General features: G+C 36.2%; 1 protein-coding gene across 1 annotated transcript in view; it reads right to left on the bottom strand.

Moving 5' to 3' along the window:
* LOC121989324 (vacuolar-sorting protein BRO1-like) overlaps positions 1–24,144 on the bottom strand; it is a 36,693-nt gene extending 12,549 nt beyond the window's left edge. The window contains exons 1-6 of the mRNA XM_042543298.1: positions 23,358–24,144; positions 21,992–22,942; positions 20,918–21,007; positions 12,175–12,243; positions 10,682–10,822; positions 3,212–3,260 (exon numbers count right to left, since the gene is read on the bottom strand). Of these exons, the coding sequence (XP_042399232.1) occupies positions 3,212–3,260; positions 10,682–10,822; positions 12,175–12,243; positions 20,918–21,007; positions 21,992–22,942; positions 23,358–24,020 (1,963 nt within the window). The 5' untranslated portion in view covers positions 24,021–24,144. The remainder of the gene's footprint in view (positions 1–3,211; positions 3,261–10,681; positions 10,823–12,174; positions 12,244–20,917; positions 21,008–21,991; positions 22,943–23,357) is intronic.
* Positions 24,145–24,469: the final 325 nt, after the last annotated feature.

A 24,469-nucleotide genomic window follows, 5' to 3' on the forward strand; every position in this document is an offset into this window, starting at 1 on the left:
AAGATTCCGTATCTACAACACACGTTTGATCAGAGGAGAATCTATGTAGGCTACTTCCTAAGTCATACATATGCACGTCTCAAGTAACTATGGTGGACCGACTTTATCCAAAGCGCATCCTCTTTAGCTGTATCTGCCAAAGTACTTTAGCCAAGAGGGCTAAATTCCGTACATGCAAGTCTCGAAACCCCAAGTCAACTTCATCTTTGGGTTTGCACATATATGCCCATGACATGGGTGTTTAGAAGTCCACTAGAAAGACCTACAAATATGGTAAATGTGATCAATGATACCCAAGGGTATTGGCAGAATAGATAATCAAAAGCACTCCACTCCCTGAAGCACTGACGTAATAAGTTGCACCTTGCCAGCATATGATAGTGTCTTCTGTGGCTAAGCATTCATCCATTGAATCAGAAAATCAAGAAGGGGCTATAATATGAGATCCGAAAACACTCCAATGAAATCCCGAGATATCTAAAAGCCCATGATGGAAAGCAGTAGCTGCATGTCGTCTCATCAACTCCAACTAGGTAAATAAGTTAGTTTTCCATTCTCTCCTAGTTTTCTATATTATCTATTGTAATTTTGTATATAATAATACTGTGTATTCTCATTTCTAAGTGAAAAAAAGAGAATAATTTTTCCACAGTTTCCTCTTTTTCTTCCATCGTCAAAGCTTGACACAACTCTTCTCTTTTTGCTATCGTTGTTGTTGTTAGGGCTTGGCGCAGAGATCGATATTGAGATGCTCAGAATGGCTTACTTGAAGCATTGGTTGAAACCTTTGAGAAGCTTTGTCCATGAAAGAAGACCACAAGGAAGCCTCCCAGCTTGAAAAAAATTCAAGAGAAAGCCTTGTTAATAGGAGAAAATCGAGAGGAAACTCAATGTTTCATCTCGAGAAGATCTCGTTTGCAAAAGAAGTCCGAGAGGGAGCCTCAAATTCATTGACAAGCTTTTTTCTTTTCACTATACAAGGAAACAACTTTTGATCCCTCCTCTCTCCTCTCTCTCACTCTCTCTCCCTCTCTCTCTTTTCTCTCCTTCCTCTCCTTTTGCTCCAATCTCACTCAAAATTATAAAAGCATTTGTTACAATTTTAGCAATATTCTCTCCCTATTCTTCATCTCCTCTCCCTCCACTCTCCCTCCAACAGTTATACACAATTTGTTACAATTTTAGTAGCATTATCTGTTAGTGCAATAAGCCTCTAAGGTTTCGATATTTGACAATATACTAATGTTAGGTTAGATTGACCAAGGGTTAATCCAAACATGACTTAATGTTTGGAATAGTGAATTTTAGTCAGGACTAGATGATAGCAAGGAAAATCCTAACTGGAAGTTAAGGGAAAACCCTTACTGGAGATTAGGCAGGTGAGAAGTCTACCGAATGATTAGTCCTAACTCGAGGTTGGCAAAGAAGTCATGGTCGGAAGGATTGGACAAGGAAGTCCTAATCAGAGGGATTGGGGAGGAAAGCTTGGTAGATTGAGGACATCGAGCAGGAAGTCCTGGGTCGAGGACACCAGGCAAGAAGTCTAGATAAGTCGAGGACCGAAGGTCTAGCGGAAAGTCCCGAGGGTTAAGATCAAGCTGAGCAAAAGTCTAAGCGAGTTTAGAGGGCTGGAGGCTTGGCAAGGTGAAATTCTAAATAGTAGACCTTAAGTGGTAAAGTCTTGGAGGAATTGACCCTAAGCTAAAGGTAAGCCTAGTAGGTCCGGTAGACATACATGATTAGACTAGGTTGCTTGCTTGTGTTTTGTATGGTTGTTTTGCAGGGACCTAGAACTAGAAGCAAAACAAAGAGCAGAAAACGCAATCAGACGTAGCTGGACCAAGTCTGGGGTGAACCGAACTTGACTCAGGTCAAACCAGACCCAAACTGGTTCGATCTCAATGGTTCGGTAGACTGAATGGGATGGGTAAACCGATCCCAAGTATCAAGTTCTATTAACTGGGTTTGAGCTCGGACTCGGATTGGTGACTTGGCTTGGTTCAGTCGATCTAAACAATCAGTCCAATCGACTAACTGGGTTAGGTTAACCAGATTGCTAAGTTGTCAAAGAAGTTGACATGGAAGCTGATGTAGAAAAATATCAGGTTCAACTTTATGATTTAGATGAGGATAAGCCATGTGGATAAAGATAAAGCTTGATCCAGATAAGAGTTTATCCTGATAAGGATTTAATCTAACTCTATAAAAGGAGACGAATACTCTACGTTCAAGAACAACAATTTTCTACTCTTCGACTCTCTAACTCTGCGCTCAAAAGACGACAAGACTCTACTCATGCAACCGGGGAAGCGCTAGGAGTGAGAGACACATAGGATTTCCGAACCAATCGACAACTAAGTTTGTTTATATTCACAAGTTGTACTTTATTTCATTCTATTTGTGCTTGTGTTATTAATTCGTAAGTTTTGGAAAGGAGAAGATCTAGTAAACGGACACCTCCCATACTTAGGCATTGGAGTTAGGAACCAAGTAAATCCGCATCTCTTTTCCTTCTTTATTGTTTTTATTATATTCCGTTGCGACTAACTTTGATAGATCGAACGAACGCCGAAACGAAAAGAAAGAAGACAAATAGATATTCAACCCCCCCCCCCCCCCCCCCTCGATCGCACGGATTCTACACTATCCTTAGTAATTATATTATTACATTTACTTCTACCACATAAACACAATTAATACATTCCTATGCACAAACAACATTGTATATCTCAGGCCTAGACAGCTAGAATAAAGCTATGTCAACAAACTCATAAACTTAGATCCCCTCTCACTTTTTCTTAATAACATATACCATTTTTTATTTAGTTAAAAAAAATTGCATTAAATTTTCATGCTTGAGTTGAGGACAAACTAAACTATCAGTTGAGCGCAAGCTTGATTTGATCTCAAGCCAGGGTGACCAATCAAGTTGGAGCTTAACTCTTGTAGCCAAACTGAGCAAGGTTCATTTATTACGGAACTTAGTAAGCCAAATCTAGGCTCTGCTAAATCACAGCCTATATATGTCAGACTCAAGTTTCAGTGTCAGAGCAAAATACTGAAGTACAGAATTCCATAGATTCACTCAGTCATGTACCTGAAGAATGTGGGAAAGAGGCGAAAGAAAAGCTTCACAACTACAAATAGAGTAATTAAACAAAGTATTGAAAAACTCCTTGTATGTATCTGCTAAAAGGAGGTGGAGCATCACCTTTATAATCTTCCAGATTGAACATGGCAGCAAATTGATCATTTTCTGACTGCAGAACAAAAGCATATATATAATTTTAAAGATGTAAAACATAAATAAAAATTGAAGAAAATACATAAGCAATATAGCAAATTGATCCTTCTAATAAATCCACCAAGAATGGGGCTACATTCAAGCAACGATGAATATAAGAGAAAACCCCACAGGATATGCAAAAAAAGGTATGAAGTGCATGATTTGGAAAGAGATGAAGGTAAAACCTAGGATTTACGTAATTATATATTTTTAGTTGGTGACAGGAAAGCAGTGCCTTGCAATTCCATTTTCTGACTTATTGACTAACAATCGCAAAACCCTAGATTTTATTCTTAGGAGATGTTTTATAGATTGGTTATTACCATGGATTGTGATATCACTAAGACATACAATAAAACCTAATTGTCCACTTGCCATTAAAGATCTTCCCTTCCTCTCGAGTTGAGATCCTCTGTCCCTAAAATGATGTGCCCCCATGTCCCCTCGCCGATCGGACGGATTAAATCATATCTCAAGGATGCAGTGCACATCACGAGGCTATCATGACCGTCCGATCGACGAGGGGACATAGGGACACACCATTTTGGGGACAGAGGATCTCAACTCCTTCCTCTCCACATGGATGTTTCCCACCTCTATGTTGCAGTATAACAACCTATCCCCTTCTATAAGTCATATTATGCCTCCCCCTCCCTATTTTTGTTTCCTCCCACTATTGTTGTCCCCCTTCTGTGCTCTATCCACTCCTTTTTCGTTTCTGAAATGCTCTGACTTTCCTCTCACTCCACCATCAGTGATCATGATTGCTCCTAAACCATTTCAAGGGCAAACCGCACTCCAAAACCCACACAAATGATACAATTGCAATATACCCATCACCCACCTCTTCTAAGCAGTCACGTTTGTGACCCTACTTCATCACCACCTTTCCCTTTTCTCTTGTTATGCAAGTATGCAACTTTCTACTATTGTGATTTGTCTCTGCTCCCAAATCATCAATCATCGTGATCAGCCGGCCCACTAAATTGTGACCGCCCATCTTCTCGTGAATCCCATCTTGCCTTCTAATCTTCATCTCCTGTTGATGTTGCCCCCTCTCCGAGATGCATTCACATCTTCCTTATTTGTGTCATGAACAACTTCACAATTTTTGTTCTTTCTTTCGTCATGACTCATGACATCCCAATTGTGGTCATCCTCTACTCCAACTTCACTGTGTATACTTAGTTGAGATTTTTTCCTTTCCCCTTTTTTCCCCACACGTTAGTTGTTGATTGGTACCCAACTCTTTCTCAATCTCCCCCTTGGCTGTGATCCCGTTATGCCTCTTTCCCATTTACTCCTGCCAAAGTCACAGCCCTCTCCCTGTGTCACATTTGCATCTTCTTTGATTGGTATCCCATGAACAAGTGTCCTATTTGATGGTTTCTCCCCCACCCCCACCATCAACTTGATGCAACACCAAAATCGAACTTACAAACCACCCAAGAACTTGAAATAAAGTTGATGAAATGAAGAAGAAAATCACCTCTCGCACGAAGAAATCAAATTGGACATTTATTAATTCAAAGATAATTGATTATAGAATTTTGGATTTCTTTTATAGACTCGCCAGAACCGTAGATAGAAATAAATATTTTAAATAAATAAAATATGATAATCTTTATTATTCTCTATTTATTAGCAAAATAGAAAAGTTAATTAACTTCAAATTACCAAACAACAATAATTAAATATTTAGTTTATTGCAAATGCTCCAATCTTGAATATTTTTGAATTTTTTTTTGGGATGTACGAGTCTATATCAAATTAATTTCTAATTTATTTTCTCTAAAACTATTTCCCTTTTTGCATTATTCATTTTCATATCTGCATTATTCTCCCTCACATAGAAGAACTCGACTCTGGGTAAGTTGTTGGCCTCTTTTCTGGTTCATTGTTTTCGGGCATAATAACTTTGTCTAAGAATTTAGTTCATTATTTTTGTTCTTTGAAAATCTCTTCCAATGAGAAACAAATAGATACACTTTATTTCTCTTTTTGCACTCTTTGAGATATTCTTTTCAATCGGTGTTTCTAGGGATGTAAACGAGCTTAACTGAGCCGAACAGTATTAGGCTCAAGCTCGACTCGTTTAAGTTATATTCAGGCTCGAGCTCGGCTCGAGCTCGAATCGAACTTTTATTACAAGACTCGAGCTCGGCTCGTTTTGAAATTATCAAGCTCGCGAACAGTTCGAGTTCGGCTCGTTATTAGCTCGATTATCATAGTTAACAAGCCTAATTCGTTAAGCGAGCTCGGGCTCGTTTTCGGGCTCATTTTAGAGCTCGTTTTAAAGCTCGTTTTAAGGTTCATTTTAGAACTTGTTTTTTGGCTCGTTTTAGAGCTCGTTTTTTGACTCGATTTAAGGCTCGTTTTTTTTTTTGGCTCGTGAGCCTACAAACGAACATGTTTGCGAGCTCACGAGCCAAATATCCTTAAGCTCAAGCTAGGCTCGATAAAACTATTGAGCTCGAAATCGAGCTTGAGCTCGGCTCGATAAGATAAACAAATGAACTCGAACGAGCTTTTTATCGAACCGAGCTTCGAATAACTCGCGAACCGTTTGGTCCATTTACATCCCTAGTTGCCAACGAGTAAGGAAACATCTATATTTATTGTATGATGAGAATGATATCCATGCTTTCATTGAAATCATGTGGCATAAATGCAATAATGCTGTGGTTTCCAAAGAGGATGTTAATGGTGGTATTTTTTATTTTAAGGTGGATAATGATTAAAATAAATAGGAAATAATATGATAATATGTAGAAAATATGGCAAAGGCATTGCTTCGAAGGTGTTTAGATGTAGAATAGATAATCATTTCCTGAAAAAGGCATTGAATTCTAAGGTGTTGAAGTTGCCAATGAAGATAAGGCAAGCCACAGAGATTGAAAGTGCACAACTAGCAAATAAAACACTAATATATTTTTTTTCATTTTTGCATTTGACAAATCTCTCATTTTTATCTCTTCCTTTTTGCAACCATACACTTTCTTTTAAAGAATTTCAATATTTTTTCTTCTTTATTTTTCTTCTTTTGCTACAACAAAGAACTCTCTCTCTCTCTTTTTTTTTTTACATTTTTAACACTTTTATAAAGACCAAATATAAAATTAAAATACAACAACCAAGCTTTTATCCAACTAAGTAGGGCCAGCTTTATAAATCCTTCTATGTCATAGGACTTGATCTCTTACTATATTCTCATCTATATTTAAATGAATTTTATACTATTGTATCGTAGTTAACCAAGTTTCTCTTCCTCAATTAGTGTGCATATTTGTCATGGTCTCACATCATCTAACTGAGATATTTATTTGTCACTTAAATACATGTTTGTACCATCTTAAATGTATCCTTCGTAGTTTTCCCCAATGGGTGCAACCCCAACCTTCTTTCGAATATGCTCATTTCTTATCATGTTTATTCTCATATGCCCACACATCCACCTTAACATCTTCATTTTTGCAACTCTTGTGTGCTCGATTTATAGCCCAACATTCAGTTTCATATAGCATAGCATGTCTACCTTTCATTTTGTAAAACTTCCTTTAAACTTTAGTGGTACCTCACGATCACAATGAACACCTGACGTCCTACTTGTATCTTATGTAAAACATCTCTATAAACTCCTTCATTCTTTTACAAAAATGATCATAGATACTTAAGCTATTAGTTACAAATAACTCATTATCTCCTATTTCAATAATTATTTTGTTACGTCTAATACTACTAAACTTCAATTCCATATATTTTGGTTTTACTCTACTAAACCTAAAAACTTTTACTTCTAGTATTTTCTGCCAAAATTCAAACTTAGTATTTACTACTTCACAAGTATTATTCACCACAACAATGTCATTTACAAATAACATGCATCATGGCAACGCGTTTTAGTTGTGTCCAATGATGAGTTCTTTTATCACTAGTGTAAAAAAAAAATAAGGAATTAGAGTCAATCTTTCATGTAACCCTATCTTTATGTAATCTTCACTGTTATCATTACATTCTTACATATCCTTAATTGTTTCAATCTACATTGCACTAGCACTTTTCTTTTCTATCAAAATATAAAATTAAAATAATACAACTAAAATGTCAAAGCCCACTTAAATTTGTTACGGTTTCTATTGCTTTAGTTGCGTCAATGTGCATTGTTTACAATCTAGGAAAGTTGGTGCACAATAGTCACAACTAATATGATGAGTCAATGTTGGTGATGCCTTGAAATGGTGCAGAGCTAAGCAAGGCGCGAAAATGGTAGTGTAATTGTATTACTAGTGGATGACGACGATGGTGTCAAAAGGAGGTGAGAACATTGGGCAATAGTGATAATGATGGTACATTATAGAAAGAATAAAACAAAATTTTCCTTTTTTCTCACTTTTTCCACTATATTTTTTCCTATTTTAATTGTTCTAGCCTTTTCAGTTTTATCTTTTTTTTTCCTTCCTCTCTTTTTTTTTTCAACTCTCTTTTTCTAATTTTTTTATCTCTCGCTTTCTTTTTTTTTTTTTTTTTGCTACCTTTACTACTATAATGAGAGTATTTTTAAAAAAGCATACAAAGTTAAAAGATGTTGAACTATATAGTAAATTGTAAACATAAGATAATAAGTTAGTCTAACTCATAGTTATTAAAGGTGCAAGGCGCCCAAAAACGCATAGCTGATGTGGGATTTAAGGCGCTAGGTGCAATGTAAGGCCCACGCCTTACTAAGGCACTTTGGTATAAATTTCTATAATTCAAATATATATAAGAAATTTCTGCCAAACTATTACACTAACAAAATTCAAATATTTCACAAATTATTAAACAATAATGAAAATATAAAATTTACTATCATTCAATTACTAAAATAGTTTATCTTTATAATCAAAATCAAACTTCAAAGAAAAAACAAACTTCAAATTAAATGTGAGAAAAAAAATATACCATTATGAAGAAATAATTGAAGAAAAACAAGAAAGTGTAGCCAAGTCCAGAAGACCAATGTTGATGTTGTAGGTGAGAGAAGAGTTCACGTTTGAGAAGGGAGGGGAGGGGAGGGGAGGTTGATGTTGATTTTTTAGGGGAGAGGAAGGGTCACGCAAAGAAAAAATTAGTGAAATAAGTTTGCAAAGGACCGGGGGAGGTTGATGTTCGTTTTCTAGGAAAGAGGAAGAGTCACGCAAGAAAAATATGTCGCATGCAAGTTAATACAACCTTATTATTTTAAAAGGTAATTAAAGGTATGAGTTGAGCTTTTAAATTTTTTAAAAAACTTCAATAAGACGAGAAAAATTACGCCTTAACCTCTCAAAAGGTGCGCACTTAAGCGCACTTCATTCAAGTAATGTCTCTGGGTCACTGCCTAGGCACAAATGGAGTACCTAGCTCCTTGGGCCTAGGCGCAGCGAGGCGCGCACTTTTCACAACTATGGTCTTACTTACGTGAAGGCGGGTGGCAAGATTATAGTGTAACATCGGGGAAAACAATAGCATCTTGGTTTGGTCAATAGTGACATTAAGTAGCTTTGTTGGTGATGGTGGAAGTAGTGATCAAAGATCTATCCCAACATGGCACAAGAGGCATCAAGTGAAGATGGCAGACAATATGGTGTAAGTGACAAAGAGTTGTCTGATGGGGTGCAGTGAGACTAGTGAGCAGTAGTAGGGCGGAAGGGGAAGCAAGCAGGAGCAGTGGAAATCTTCTTAGTGGTACCATTAGTGGTTGTAGTGGCAATACGACCGGAACAACACAAAAGTTACTATAGTACCTTTTTTTTCCTTTTTCCTTATAATAATATTTCTCTCTTTTATTCTCAACCTTTGTTCTACTTTTTCATAATGTTTTTCTCCTTTTTTCCTTTCTTTTAATTTGTTACTTTGGTACGGCAAAAAATAACAATTTTTTTTAAGCAGTAATAGTAATGAGATCGGTGGTGCATGAAGACGAGGAGGTGTGGGAATTCAACTAGCACCTCCTTAAAGAAGAGCAACCCCGTGGGAAGCATTGTGAATGGGGGTCAAGCTCGTGTTTGATTGGTGAGTTTGGGAATGAAGGAATAAAATGATAGTAAAAGATAGTGTTTGGATTGTGGGTTTGAGAATGATTTCCAAATTTATGAGAATCAGCCAAACTCATATAACTAGGTGGATTTCATTCCCATTTCACCTTCCTATCAAACTCATACCTATAATCATTCCCATCATTTAACCAAACGCCACCTTAAAGATGATGAAGAATGAAAGAGGTAACTAGTATCGAAATCAAAGCATCAAGTTTGAAATCTGATACTAATTGATGCAGCCACTAATATCAAAACACCTGGGAACTTGAAATGAAGTTGATCAAGCAAAGAGCCAAAGGAAGACTCTCATATAGAAGTCAAATCGAAAATTGTTTTAATTCAAAATTTGATTACAAAATTCTAAACTGTTTTATAAATTCAATTCCACGACAAATGTGAAAATAAATATTATAAATAAAGAAAAATACTAATCTTAATAGGGATTATAATTATTACCTATTTATTACTAAAATAGAAAATGCTAACTGATTCCAAATTATCAAACAACAAAAATCAAATCCTCCCTTTATTGCAAATATGTCAATCTCGAATACTTTTCAATTTCTTTTTCCTTTATCATGGACAAGTCAATCACAAATTAATCTCTAATTTATTTTCGTTAAAATTACTTCGGTTTTGCATTATTCATTTACTCATCTACATTACAACCATCATGATCTGCCTCAACGTCATCTAGACCTTTCCCTTCACCTTGATTCCACAACAACTGCAATTGTGATTTGTCCCTTTCTCCTCTCCTGTCCTTCCTTACTTCAATGTGATAGGGTAAAATAATATGATTTAAGTAACGACGAGCTATAGTATAGTAATCGCCAGAATGTAGACTGATTTCTGAGGACACAGTTTCTTTATTGCTGCCTAATTCAAAATGCCATGTGTCATGTTCAAGGTACTAACATGTAGGCAAATTAAAGGATTTTTAGTTCTCTCTCCTCCCACTTCCCCTCTCTCTCCTGCATTACGTAAGATCCCAAGATGCGTGCTGCAAAGCAAGTATACGGATGCCTAAGGTCCAATAAGCCCAACACAAAATATTACGGGAAAAGTGAAGAAAAGGCCCAATTAATTTTCATAAATATATATTCAGAAAACTGGATGATGCTTGTTAATGCCAGATTTTAGTCAACAAATTCAAATATTTATAGACCAATTTATTAATCATTACCCTGCTCCACAAATTGTTCTCTGACAGTGCTTCTAGGTTCAGAACACAATCTAAAAACCTAATCATAGTGCATAACGAAACCTATAGCAACAGAGAGGCAGAAACTTATGCCATGATACTAGAGCTATTGAGTGATAGAAAATTGATTACCTGAATTTGAAGGAGTAACTGCTCCTGTGCATTAATATTTTGGGAAATTTCTTCACATATTTGGTCATACTTAGAAATCTCTTTCTTGAACAGATCCTCTTGTGATACGGTACTTGCCATCAGTTTTGGCAGTATATTATCCTGCATCAAAGTCGTATTTGCTTAATAAACAAATATTATACCTGGCAAATACTTCACAAATGAAAAGGACTTTACAAAATATGAAACAGCAAAATATCCAAGTAGTTCCTGATCAGGAAACAAACATCTAATTAATTACATTATTCATCTTAAAAAAATAACCACATCATTCAATAAAAATAAACATAATAGTCTATTGCAAAAAGAATCTAAAAATAAAGAATAATAGATACAAACAGAATGCCAAACAGAATGTTGGAGGCAGCAATATTCAAGTTGGCGGAGTATGACCTTGAAGTTGCACAATGAATAAAGTTATCAATAGGCTTGAAAAAGCAACTCCCAAAGGAAAATGGAGAAAAAGAAATGGCCAATAGTGAAGCTATAAAAGTTCAGTAACATGGATTAGGTTCCTACATCTTAAGTTCATTGAGGTGGATTAGACTATCATGCTCATGCCATTGGCTGGCGTCGCACCATATATCATATATTGACTGTGATTTATCATGTCAAGGCATGTTCATGAAAGATGAACAAATCGGAGAATAATTGAGTGAACCTTTGAGCACACAAGAATTATTAAAAAGAAAGAACATTGAAACTACCTACTATCCCTTTTACTTCTACTGCAGAGAAATGAACTAACGTACCACACCTGCATAGTGACAGTACATAGTCCTGCAGAAGAACCAAGAGATGCTGAAAATGCATTTCTTCAGGCAATTTAAGCAAACTGCAAATTGTCATAGGAATGATTATGGAATGGAAACAATTTTATCCTATTTCCTGGTTTTTTCCCCCAATTTTCAACATTTTTATATTAAAAATTATATTATTTTTAGGCAAGATCAAACATCTTTTGAGCAGAAAAAAAATTGTTATGCAATGGTGTTAAAAATGATAGCAAATATTTGTTTTCCTTTCTCAATCTCCTCTTTCTTTTCTTTTTCCCAAAAATAAAGCAGAAATACTTTACATGAAACAAAAAAACCTCTGATGGCAATGGTCTTCTCATTAAGTTTATCAAATTGACTAAAACAAGTCATTCACTTGAAGTTGTCAAGAGGCTAGTTTATACAAGCTTGTGATTTGATTTATGGGATAATGAATTTGTCAGAAACTTAATCAAAACATACCATTGCCAAGCTTCCTATGATCAATGCTGAATAGAATACGTTGGTATTGTGTATACACAACCATTATCAACTTAACATATGAAACATGCAAAGATAGAATGGTACGGTTGCACAAAAATGAACTTCAAGCTTGCACAAAATAAATGGATTTCACTCAACAAGATGAAAGGTAATAAATGTGAAATAAGAGGCACAGCATCTCTGAATAGCTCTCACCTTCATCTTCATCTCTTTTAGCATATCTTCAAGGCCTGCCCTTTGTGCTCCTAAATTCTCTAATTGCCTCTGATTGAACAAGCAGGTGTCATGACAACTAAGAATCGTCAAATATATATATATATATATATTCCCAAATGTTTACTCTGCTGCTTCAGGATGTTAGTAAAATCAAAATATCACCAAAATCTGAATTTGCACCATGTCTTACTGTAGTTTTAGAATAGATACCAAATGGTATTAAAGCTATACATGAGCCTATATATATATATATATATATAATAATGATTGTCTCGTATATATAACATTTCCTACACCCAATTCTACTTGGTATCATGACCTTCTTTGTAGGGGTTACAGTTTGAAAAATTATGCTTCTAAGGGGGAGGTCATTGATATGTGTAGCCTCCCCTCACAATCCTTTCCTTACCTGCTCCCTCACATTGCTGGAGCTCACAAGCTATTCCTTGTGCAACATGGGGTGCTCGTTCCTTAGATGAAATAGGATTATAGTTGTTCCCTTCTACGGCATAGAAGGTTACTGCTCCGAATTTGGTAAATTAATATAAATGGAACACCCTGAGGCACAATTCACACCATGATCTCCCTTGTTTAATGGAATCAATTAAGCTATTGGAAGGGCTACACAGAATTTTATCTAATAGTTGACTTCAAGATTTGCTCCGCCATCATGAAAGGATGTGAAGCACTAGTTGTATGAAAATAGTGTTCTAGTTCAGTCGGTCTGATGGAATATAGAGCAAAAAAGAAAATTTCAAACAAATACAAGGTCATTATAACTTTGCAATGTGGATCCTCCATGGGTGAGTACAACAAGGTTGGGCCTTTAGAAATACTAAGGATTTATTTGGAAGTTAATTTAGCTTCATGAAAGCACCTCAGATTCAAAAGTTGTAAAGAAACATCTATTGATGAACCATACCACAAGCTTTAAGAGGAGAGATGAAGAGTCATTTAATCAATCAAATGCACGAACAACTTAAAGAGATCTAGAATGGGGTATTGGTTATCGAAGAATAGGTTGAAACATCTACTTGGCTCAATGTGTTCTGAAAGATTTCCCCTGGACACCTCTATGAACCTCAATGGTGTCAATGGTGAACCTATATTCATCATAAGCATCTGAGTCTTGTGTCTAAAAGTAACAAAGATGAAGTAAATGAGACGACACACAATGTAAGAAAACCTATATAAAGATGATAAGGAAGAACAAAAACATTAGCATGAAAAAGGTATGGAGACTTTTCAAGAACCCCAAGAAAAAAAGAACAAGGATAAGACGGAAGAAGTTATGAGATAAAGGCAAACATGACTTCTTTTGGGTGTCATAAGAGACTATAAGAGAGTGTTTGGTCTTAAAGAAGCGAGAGGGGAAAAAAGCAAGAAAAAAAAGACATTGAAGGCTACATAGGATGGCATTTCATCGGAATCAACAGGTGACAAGGCACCATCACAATGTACAAAGCATCATACCTAGACCACCACTTGGGATAATGACTCATCAAATCAGGAAACACTGCTACGATATCCCACCGTATTACTTTGATGGCCACTAATGATGGACTTGAGAGCTCTAGCAATGAAGTGAGGAATCTTCCTCAAGCAAGTTCAACAATAACCCAGAGGTAACTTCTCCTAAAATAGATAAGTTGTTTAAAGCTATTGTTGATTTAACTAAATCTTTATCAAAGGCTAAGGATAAGGTAAAAAGTGCATCGAAAAGAGTTAGAAGACATTAAAGTTAAGGAATCTTCACTCAAATAACTTGTAAGAGCAATAAGCAAGATTCTTCGCAAGATGAAAAGCTTGTAGAAGGAAAATCTTTCATTAAAGGAGCAAGTGCAAAAGTTAGGAAGCTTTGAAAAAGTTCATGGTAGATTCTAAGAATCTTAATATAATAATTAGAATCATGTTGTTTATAGAAAGCTAGTGCATAGATTATAGACCAGAATAAAAAGAAGTATGATATATTTCTTTAATTAATAGAAGTGTATCTTAATCTAGTAATACATCAAATGGTCTATTCATGTCTAAAAATGCTACTAGAGGAATGGTTAGGAGTAAAATTGTCAAGGCTTGGGTTCCTAAGCAAGCCCTCCAGACCCAAAGATTTTTTAGTACAAAAAAAAAATTTGTTTGCTAGATATGCTTGAGGATCAAGCTTGCAAAGATGAGTGGCACTATATTTCATATGTTGACAACAAAGAATTAAATTTAATTGGATATGGTAACATAGAGTTAGCTCCACTTTATTATTCATAAAATTTTACTAGTATAAGGCATGACCAAGTGCTTACTTAAATTATGGCAACACTATTCTAGTTGGACAACAAAACCACAATGTGACAATTAATAATGTTTCTACTAATAGTTTCATGACCAAAGAAAAGGAAGCATAACTTTGGCAAGGATGGTTGACACATCCACATGGAGTAATTAGCAAATTTATTCAAAGGGAAATTGGTGAGAGAATTACCTAAGACTAACTACATCAAGGATAAAATTTGTGACACATGTCAAGGACTCAAGCCAAATACTCCCAAAAAGTTAAGGACACGGTAGGCTCCACATATACTCTTAAACTATTTCATTTAAATCTTGTAGATTCACTTGGCATTGCATCAATTGGTGGTAGTAAATATCTTTTAGTTATAATAGATTTGCATGCACATTATATGTTTAGTCAAAAGCATAAGACTCAAAATATTTATTGAATTTTACAAAAGAGTTGAAAATGAAATGGGTATCAAAATCAACCAAATCCATAATGACACCATGAAACCAAATTTGTAATGAGCACAATGAAGAATTTGAGAAGTTCAAACTTCAAAAAAATTTCAAAGCTAATAAATAATAGCACAAATTTTTTGCTCCTCAACAAAACAGTGTCGTGGAGTGAAAAAAATCATGCATTTCAAAAGATGAACAACTCTAAGCTTAATGAAATTTCCCTAGTGAGCTATTTTTGGATCAAACCCTCTTGTACTGCATGCTATGATCAAAATAAAATTTACTTGCATCTAATTTTGTCAAAAAAAATCCCCATGGGTTTTGATATAAAAAGTTACTTCAATTAGGTGCCTTAGGATATTTGGTTATAAGCTATAGATTCCAAATAGCAATGACCATCTATGAAAATTTTGAAAAAAGGTAGATAAATCTATATTTGTTTAATACTCTCAAGCAAAGCTTATGGTGTTCACAATAGGTAGTTGCCTGAGCTTCAAGAGTTCATTCAACATTGTTTTTAATCTATCTACCAAAAGCCTATTTTAGGCCTTCTTCGATTGATAAAGACATTGAAGAATAGGTGGCCAAAAAGCTTGCAAGAATGGATGTTAAATTTTTTTTGATTAAAGGGTAAATATATATCATTAAAAGAACACACAAACAATTCAGTAACCAGAGTCCCTACTCATGTCATGTCTAACGAAATGTCAAATCTGAGTAGGCATCCAAGGTATGGTGTACAAGTGCTCTCATGTGTACCATCACACACTCTCTCTCTCTCTCTCTGCATATCCATCTCAGAAGTGTTATGATTGATTTCCCATCTTTCGAATGAATCACGAGGATTAGGTATTGATCGGACGCCGTCAGTCAAGCGTCCATCTCAATCGTCCACCACCTACAGCCGCATCCATAACATATGTATCAAAACCATCTCTAACTATCCTCATCCCTCTAGGAGTCCACCTTTAGTGCAGTTAAAAATAGTAGATGAAGGATGTGCAAGTGTATATCTGCGTCCCCTCCTCCCCTAACCTGAGCCATCAGCTATTGTCCTCCACCTCTATCAGCCCGTGTCACCTCGAAGTTGCAACTAGGTCGTCATCTCTTGCATTCTCTTGCAAGAATGGATGTTAAAGAACAAGAGAAAGTTCAAGCGACTTCGATCAAGGGGGAGGAAAAGAGAAACCTAATGCACCAAAGTAAGAGGACAAGAATGATCCATAGCAAACACTTTCAAGGGCCAGCAAGCAAGACCTAAAATATCCACTTAGACAAACTTAGAGAAGCGATGAGTGATATCTTCCGAGGAGTAAAAATTCACTAATACTACAAGCACATAGATACCTCAGCATTTTACTGAACCATGCAGGAAGATTTTAGGATTTCTCATTTCGTGTATAAATACCCAAATCACGTACCGTATTTATGAAATACCCCTTTTCTCTCTATGTCCATCAGCCAGTTTCTGAATCACTTCAAACTAAAACCAATATACTCCTAAAAACCCCCTTAATGTATATATGCCCTCAAATCTGAATTTGATAACGTAAATTAAGAACAATGAATTAAATTGAGGAAACATCTTCAAATTTTTACTCTACCAAATCAAAAATTCACCGCTCTCAATTTACACTACCGAATTCAGATCTAAGGGTATAGATACATTAAGGAAGTTTTCAGGAGTATATTGGTTTGGTTTGAAGTGATTCGGAGCTCTCTAGGTCTATCAGATCCGAAACTGGTTAATGGGCCTACTCCATTCGAAAATTCAAAGGTTTGATATTTTTTGAATCAGGGAGTCCAAGGAACCATTGGTGATGGTGTTTTTATAAAGTTAAGTTGCCCACTAGTTATGCTGTTTCCACAACTTTTAATGTTGTCAACTTTTCTCCTTATATTGAATTTAATTTTGCTTCGAGGGCAAATATTTCTCAATCGAAGGAGAGTGACACATAAAAGTTCCAAAGCAATCAGATTCTTGTGTCAACTTCAACTATTAATCTGCTTTTATTGGCAACAAATTACAAAGCAAGTCATATATCATTGGAAAGTCACGAATGTCTAATTTCCAACAAAAAAAAAAAACAGTGTTAAAAAATAAGGAAGTCATGACCATTTTGACTGAAGTTTGTTAAGCTGGACATGCTAGTCGAGAAACATTTATAATGGTACTCGGGAAGATTAATCCGCTCGAGAAGGATGAATCTACTAGGGAAACATTTGTATCACTACTCGGGAAAGACTAATATACTCGGGAACTTGAAAGAATCAACTCGCATTTGGTATTCTTGGTGATATTCTTGGAACTAGAAAAAGTTAATGAGTCTCTAATACCATTACAGGCTTTTTCATTGTTAAATTCACTTTTTATTCTCAAGGCCTGAGGAAATATAAATAGTTTAATGAGATCTTAGGAAATATAAATCTCATTAATGCATTTTGACTTATCTTGGAGAGTTATTCCAAGTTTTGCTATAAAGGCTATCTTTTGTATTGTTGGGGGTACACTTTCCGGTGTCATGATTAGTGAGTATCATTGTTTTAGGCCTTATAATGAGCTTGTGACAAATTTTATCAAGTCTTTATAAGTTTAAAAATTCACCGCTCTCAATTTACACTATCAAATTTAGATCTAAGGCATGGATACATTAAGGAGATTTTCAAGAGTACATTGATTATTATTTGAAGTGATTTGGACGAAACCGAATGATGGACCTACACCATTCGAAAATTCAAAAGTTTGATATTTTTTGAATCAGGAGAATCCGAAGAACCCATTGGTGGTGTTGGTTAGTAAGTATCATTGTCCTAGGCCTTATATTGAATTTAGATCCGAGGGTATAAATACATTAAGGAAGCTTCAAGGAGTACATTAATTTTGGTTTAAAGTGATTCGGAGTTCTCTAGATCCATCAGCAATTTCAGATGAAACTAATGGACTAAAGAGAAAGAGGAGTATTTCAGAAATACACTACGTGATTTGAGTATTATGAAAGTTAGGTATGCGAAATGAGATATCCTAAATCTACCTACATAGTTCTATAAAAAGTCATAGATACTTGTATTGCCTTTCATGAGGAACTTGCTCAATTTGAGAGATAAAATTAGAAAATTAGCCCTAAGTCCCTAACACCTAATAATTATCTTATTCATTGGTACCCATTAAGTCTATATGAATAAGCTAAATAAAAAGGGTGGTCCGAGACAAGACTAGATTAGTGGCCAAAGATGTCAACCAAGTGGAAGGATTATACTTAACAAAACATACACCCTTGTAGCATGTCTCGAGTCAATCTGGATGCTTTTAGATCTTCAAGGTATGAAACTTTTTTAAATGAATGTCAAGTCAAATTTTCTAAATGGTTTCATTAATGACTAGTTTGTTAAACAACCACTGGGATTTAAAAATTCAAAATTTTCAAATCATGTTTTAGTTGAAAAGATTTTGTATGGTTTGGAACAAGCCTCTAGAGCTTGATACAAAACACTTACAAATATTTTAATTTCAAATGATTTTAAAAGACGGTTTTAGGTCTAATGATGGTGATCTTTTTATTGCTCAAATCGATGTTGAATGACATTTTTTTGTATGGTTTGGAAAAAATCCCTAGAGCTTGATATAAAAGAGTTTCGGATATTTTGATTTTAAAAGAGGTAATTATGTCTAATGATAGTGATATTTTTATTGCCCAAATATTTGTTGATGGCATTATATTTGATTCCAATAACAAAATCTTCTTTTATCACTCTCATGGAAAGTGAGTTCAAGATAAGCTTAATAGCTGAGCTACACTTCTTTATGACCCTACAAGTGAAGCAAACCAAGGCGGGAAGTTATATCTATCAAGAAAATACATAAAGGAGCTAATGAAGAAGTTTGGGGTGGAAACTACCAAAGAATTATTGACACCAATGGTATAAAGTACACAGTTGGATAACAACCCTAAAGGTAAAAGTATTGGTTCGATGATATAGAGGGTTATGTACTAAGTATCAATGTTCCTTAGAATCTCATTTAGTAGTTGTTAAGAATATCTTGAAACATCTTAAGAATACACATTAATGTGGGCCTTTGGTATTGAAATACTAACTTTGTTAAGCTGGTGGGTTACTTGATTCTGCTTTTCTGAATTAATTTGATAGGAACAGTGGCATGTGTCAATTTTTTAGCCTCTCTTATGATTTAGAGTAATTGGAAGCAACATTGTGTTGCATTATCCTCCACCCAACTAAGCATATGTTAGTAGAAGGGGTCCCCTCGGGGGCGGTGCGGTAGTTAAGATATAGGGTGTTGCCACATGAGATCTTGAGGTCGAAACTTGGCGCATTCGAGCATGCCCTCCCCTATGCCTTGGCTACTTGCACTAATGACTAGTAGCCACTCATGATTTACCTCCTCCATGTTAACCTAGGGACTAGTTGGCGGGGGCGCTGAGGGCAAGCAAATCGCCTTCTGCCACATATGTCAGTAGAAGAATGTATAGCACAAGTATTGTAGATAATATATAGCTTTCCAGACTTTAGCCTATACTATAGAAATGTTCAAGTTTTGTGTGATACTATTAGCATTATAAATTTAACTAAGAACCCAATGCATCACTCTAGGACTAAAAATGTAAAAGTGAAACACCACTTCAGAGACCATGTGGCAAGCTTGGGATAGAATTCTAGGATCGAGTATGAAGCATGGAAAGCTTCAACCTCGAAGAAATGCCATCAAGATTGATGATCAGACCTAAGATTTGAATACTAAAATGTAATTTTGGGTAGATTGTATTGTTGCTTTTATTCTAGGAAGATTTTAATTATCTAGTAAGAGGGCTTTTCAAGGAAGTCATGTCACACTTGGAATTGATTTTTTTTATTTTTCAAAGTTGTCTTCAATTTTAGTAGTAGTACCTATAGTTGTGGTAATGTCAAAGTTGTTAAATGGCATTGAACTTCAAAAATGCCCAAAAAGTTATTTCGAGTTTATCCTTGGGTCTTGAAGGGTCGTTAAGAAAGCTGAAATGAACTTATTTTTTTATCCAATAGGTGTGTCAACCATGATGCATGTTGGTGGGTACACAATCAAACAGTAACTTCTGAGTCTTGACCAAGTTGTCATATTGGTTGACATAGCTGTACAGAGCCTATTACATGTTGACCAAATTAAAAAAGTTAGTTGACATGCCATAAAAGCTACTTTTTCGAGGTGTCTCAACCAAGTTTGTAAGTTGGTCATCGCATATGTCCACCATTGACAAAAATGCATGTGTTGGATCCTTCGATTAATGAAGATTTTTAAAAGGTTTTGTCTGTCGGTTATCGTGTTATGCATTTTTCATGGATGTTGAGCAAAGCTTTTCTCCAAATTCCCTTGCGATGTAAGTCTTCTTCACTCAAAAAGATCTCTTGGTTCGTAACTTTTTTCTCAACTGGTAATCAATAGCATCTTTTAGGGTGAGCCTAAGCTTGTAAAGGTTCCTTTGTGTATTTAATTTCTTATCTTTCATTAGAGAAGTATAAATCTCGAGGGTTGCTAGAGATAATATTGTACTTGAGCAAACCTAGAGTTCCAGATTTACTAGAACTCTATAAGAGTGCCTTACCTCAACTCTTTTAATGGATTTTTATTTTGGGGATTATCATTTCAAAGCGACAAGGGGTGTGGAGTAGGATAAGCCTTAGAACCATGTTAAACCCCTTGTTAACATTGTTTTTGTCTTTTTGCTTCTATATATTTTTGGTTTGGCTATCACAGAACATAACATAAATAACTCATTTGTTACTAAATGTTAAATTCAGTTGTGAAATTTTGTAGAAATTTTTTTTTTACATCTATTCACTCCACCCCACAACACCAGTTATCTATTTCGATCCTAACAAAAGAAAACACATGTTCAGTAAAAAAAATTGATGTCAAGGATAACTAAATCTAGAAAATTTAGAGATAGTGGTTGGAGACATTAGCAATTTTTCTATAAATACAACATTCAAAAATCTATACCAAGCTTTGTTTGAGGGCACCAACTATAGAATCTTCATTTCCATCTAAAGAGATGATAGGTCTCGCAAGACTTGGAAGGGTGAACTCAATCTGCAATATAGCAAGAAGTTCATAAGAATTAATCTAGACTCTTCTCTAATTCCTCAAAAGACAATATCATTTTGTGTAAGCAAACTGTCAGGATTCCCAACATATGTGAATCCATTCAAAAAAATAGATATTTTTTATTTTTGTTGAATTTTATATCATAGATTCATACTAGCATAACCTACATTTATTTGTGTTTATGGTAACAGAATGAGAAAAAATACATGTGTCGACTATTATCAAGTTATCAACGAAGTAACAAAGTATAAACTCAAGGGTGGCAAGCATGCACACACATAGCAATCACGTTCTCAAATCTACCTCTCCTCATAGAACTATAAACATATAAATGAATATCAAATTGGTGTGTATCTATACATAGCACGCAATTTGCATAAAAACAAATGTTTTTGGAAAATGACATAATTATATGTGTGCCTTCTTAAATTTTTCAATGAAAACAACATTAAAGGGGAGAATTATAACTTGCGAGTGGAGGGCCCTAGCCCCTCTTGGTTCTGCAATTGATAAGTGGCATATGTAATAATAGATACTTCTGAAACACACATGAAAATCAAACACAGATATATCATTTACATATTCTGTTTTATCTTGTCGTCGCTGGATCTAATTTAAGGACAAACCAAAGTAACAAAAGTTCTTATGAGGTAGTCATATAGTGTTGATGACCCGGAAACACAGCAGAAATCCTTAGTGAGAGCCCAGGGATGTCAAGCAAGAATCATGTTAGAATATAATTATTGTTCTATAGACATTAGTTGATCTAACATGTTAAGCTATGAATAGATATTGACCTAATAACCAGGAAACACGGCAGGAATCCATAGTGATCCAAAGGAATGTCAAGAAAGCATCACATTAGAATATAATCAGTATTCTATAGTTATTAGTTGATCTAAGATAAGATAAGCTATGAATACATATCCACCTAATAGATGGGTAAACATGGGATCACAATATACATACCGGTCTATGATCAAGAATTGCCAGGAACTCTACAGCATCTCTTACTTCCCGTTCGACTCTTGCATCACTATCAGCTGCTTGCTTAAGATTTACAGTAAACCTGTGTAATTTGTCTTGTATGTTCTTTGTTAACGTGTTTGACTCTGGTCTAGTCCACCTTGTTCCAAACTGAGACCTGAACTGTGCTTCTGTGTCTGCTTCCTTTAGTAGTAGCTCTTCTGACTGAGCCAGCAGCTCCTGATTAATCCTCCTTAAGTCTTTGAGCTGTTGTATCTCAGTTTCAAGCCCAGAAGGTCCACCACTGATCTGTACTACCTCAACATCCTCTTTAAGATCCAAAGGCAGCCCAATATTACCTTCCAATGACAGTATAGAATCTGGAAGGTCCAACTCCTTGAGCTTAACCCTAGTTATCTCGCTTCCTTGCTGTAGCTTCTCTAGTTGTATTCGGATGATGTTGTCAGCCATATCAGTGTACTTGGAAAAAGCCTTTGTGTGGCTGTCAGGAACAAGTTTTGAGAAAAACTTCTCCTCACTAGCATCTAAAACTTCTCCCAAAGAAGTGGGCTTCACAAGAGAAGCTGTAGGAAGAGCTGACAAAGAACTAGCTGCTGGGATTCGCATGAGATAGACCCGATCATTCTCCTTCACAGCCCTCTCTAGATTATTATTCATATTTGTATCTAGTTTCTTAACAGCGTCAAGTGAAGGAGAAGCAACACCCTTGGCAGATTTCTTTGCGTCAGTGAGGGCACTAATACCAATCTTGAGCCTAGCTATTTCCTCTGCAATCTCTTCCTTCTCGTGAAGCTCTAATGAGTATTGGTAGCAAGCCTCAGAATAAAATTGGGCAGCCTTTAGTTGCACATGAGACATCCATGTGCGATCAAAGTGTTGATTGAGTAGAGAAGCATTTAGGGCTGCATAAGCTTCTTCATAGTAGATTCCAACCTACAAGATTCATTAAATACCTTGACGTTGTGGAACATGCTAAAAGGTTTGTTTCCATTTGCAACAAATTTTGCATATGTAAGATGGTGGCAATTATAATCAAAGCACAATGATGAAAATAGATCATGATCCTGAAAGCATCAAGTAATAATCTGAAACATAATTAAACAATAAAGCTGCAAGGAAAAAGTTAGGAATCTAGCAATGGAAACTTAACAAATACAAGATCTACACACTAATTTCCATCGTTATCATTTAGGCTATCCACGCAATTAAAAAAATATTCTAGAAGTTATTAATAGAAGGGCGGTTATTTGAATTAGGAATAGTAGGTGAAAGAATAACTACCTGGAAGAGCACAAATTCAATGTGCAAGCGTCAAGTAAAAGAAACCTACCTACACTTGCGAATTTACCTGCCTAGCGACCTTAGAGCAAAGCCCAGGAGGCTTTGCGTCGCCGATAACCTTCTGAAAGAAACACTCCTGAGCCTGCGCCAGCATCAGCTTCTCCAGCATTACTGTGCACTCCACTGACAGATCGATGGTCCCTCCAGCGGCCACCGCCTTCGCCGCGACACGATCCTTCAAAAACGAAAATGCTCCCGCAGCGCTCTGGAGCGCGTTGCAAGCCTGCTTAAGCCCAGAAGCTGATGTCCGATCGGCAGCGACGGCGATTTGGCTGTAGACGGAGCCAAGATTGAAGAGAACAGCGGCCTTCTCGAGATGGATGGAGGGTAGCGCGGCCTTCTTATTAGGCCGGAAGGCGTCGAACCAGGTGAAGGTGAGGGAAGAGACGTGGGATCGATCGGGGGAGATGGGAAAGCGAGGCTCGATGGAGGCGAGGGCGCGCAAGTACGAAATTAGGAGGTCGCGGCGGAGCTCCAGCGAAGTAGAGGATCCAGCCTCTAGGTCGAGGCGGAGCTTACGAACGGTTTGGAGGTCGTCTTCGGCGTCCTGGGCGTCGAGCTCGGAGAAGGTGGAGGCGATGTAGTTGCGGAGAGGATGGTAGAGATCGACGGCAGTCGTCTTCTTCTCGTTCACCGCCAGCAATACGTTCGAGGCCGCCGAATACGACATCGGGCCTCGGAGGCCCGGATTCGGGTCGCCGGCGATGGGAATTGGGTGGGATTCGGACTTAAAACTGAAATCTATAGGGACGAGTTACCCGGACGAGGACAAGACTTCGTCAGCACCTAGCGCGTTTACTCGGCGGGGTTTCCATAGTAATCTGTTGGGTTTGACCGGGACTTGTATTTTGTTTCATTTTGTTCTCGATTGACCTATGTATGTTCCTGGTTTGGTTTGGTGGGGTCCATACGATACGATTCAATTTAATCCGGTTCATTTGACTTCAGCGACAGGTTAGGAAAGTTGCTTAAGTCCATTATCTGAGGTTGAATACTTAACTCGGGTGGTAAATGAATAAACAATATATATATATAATAAAATAAAATAAAAACTTAAATAATTTATTAAATTAAATAAATAAATTTGAATATATATATATATATATATATATATATATA

This window comes from Zingiber officinale, chromosome 6B, assembly GCF_018446385.1.
Source record: "Zingiber officinale cultivar Zhangliang chromosome 6B, Zo_v1.1, whole genome shotgun sequence".
NCBI lineage: Eukaryota > Viridiplantae > Streptophyta > Magnoliopsida > Zingiberales > Zingiberaceae > Zingiber > Zingiber officinale.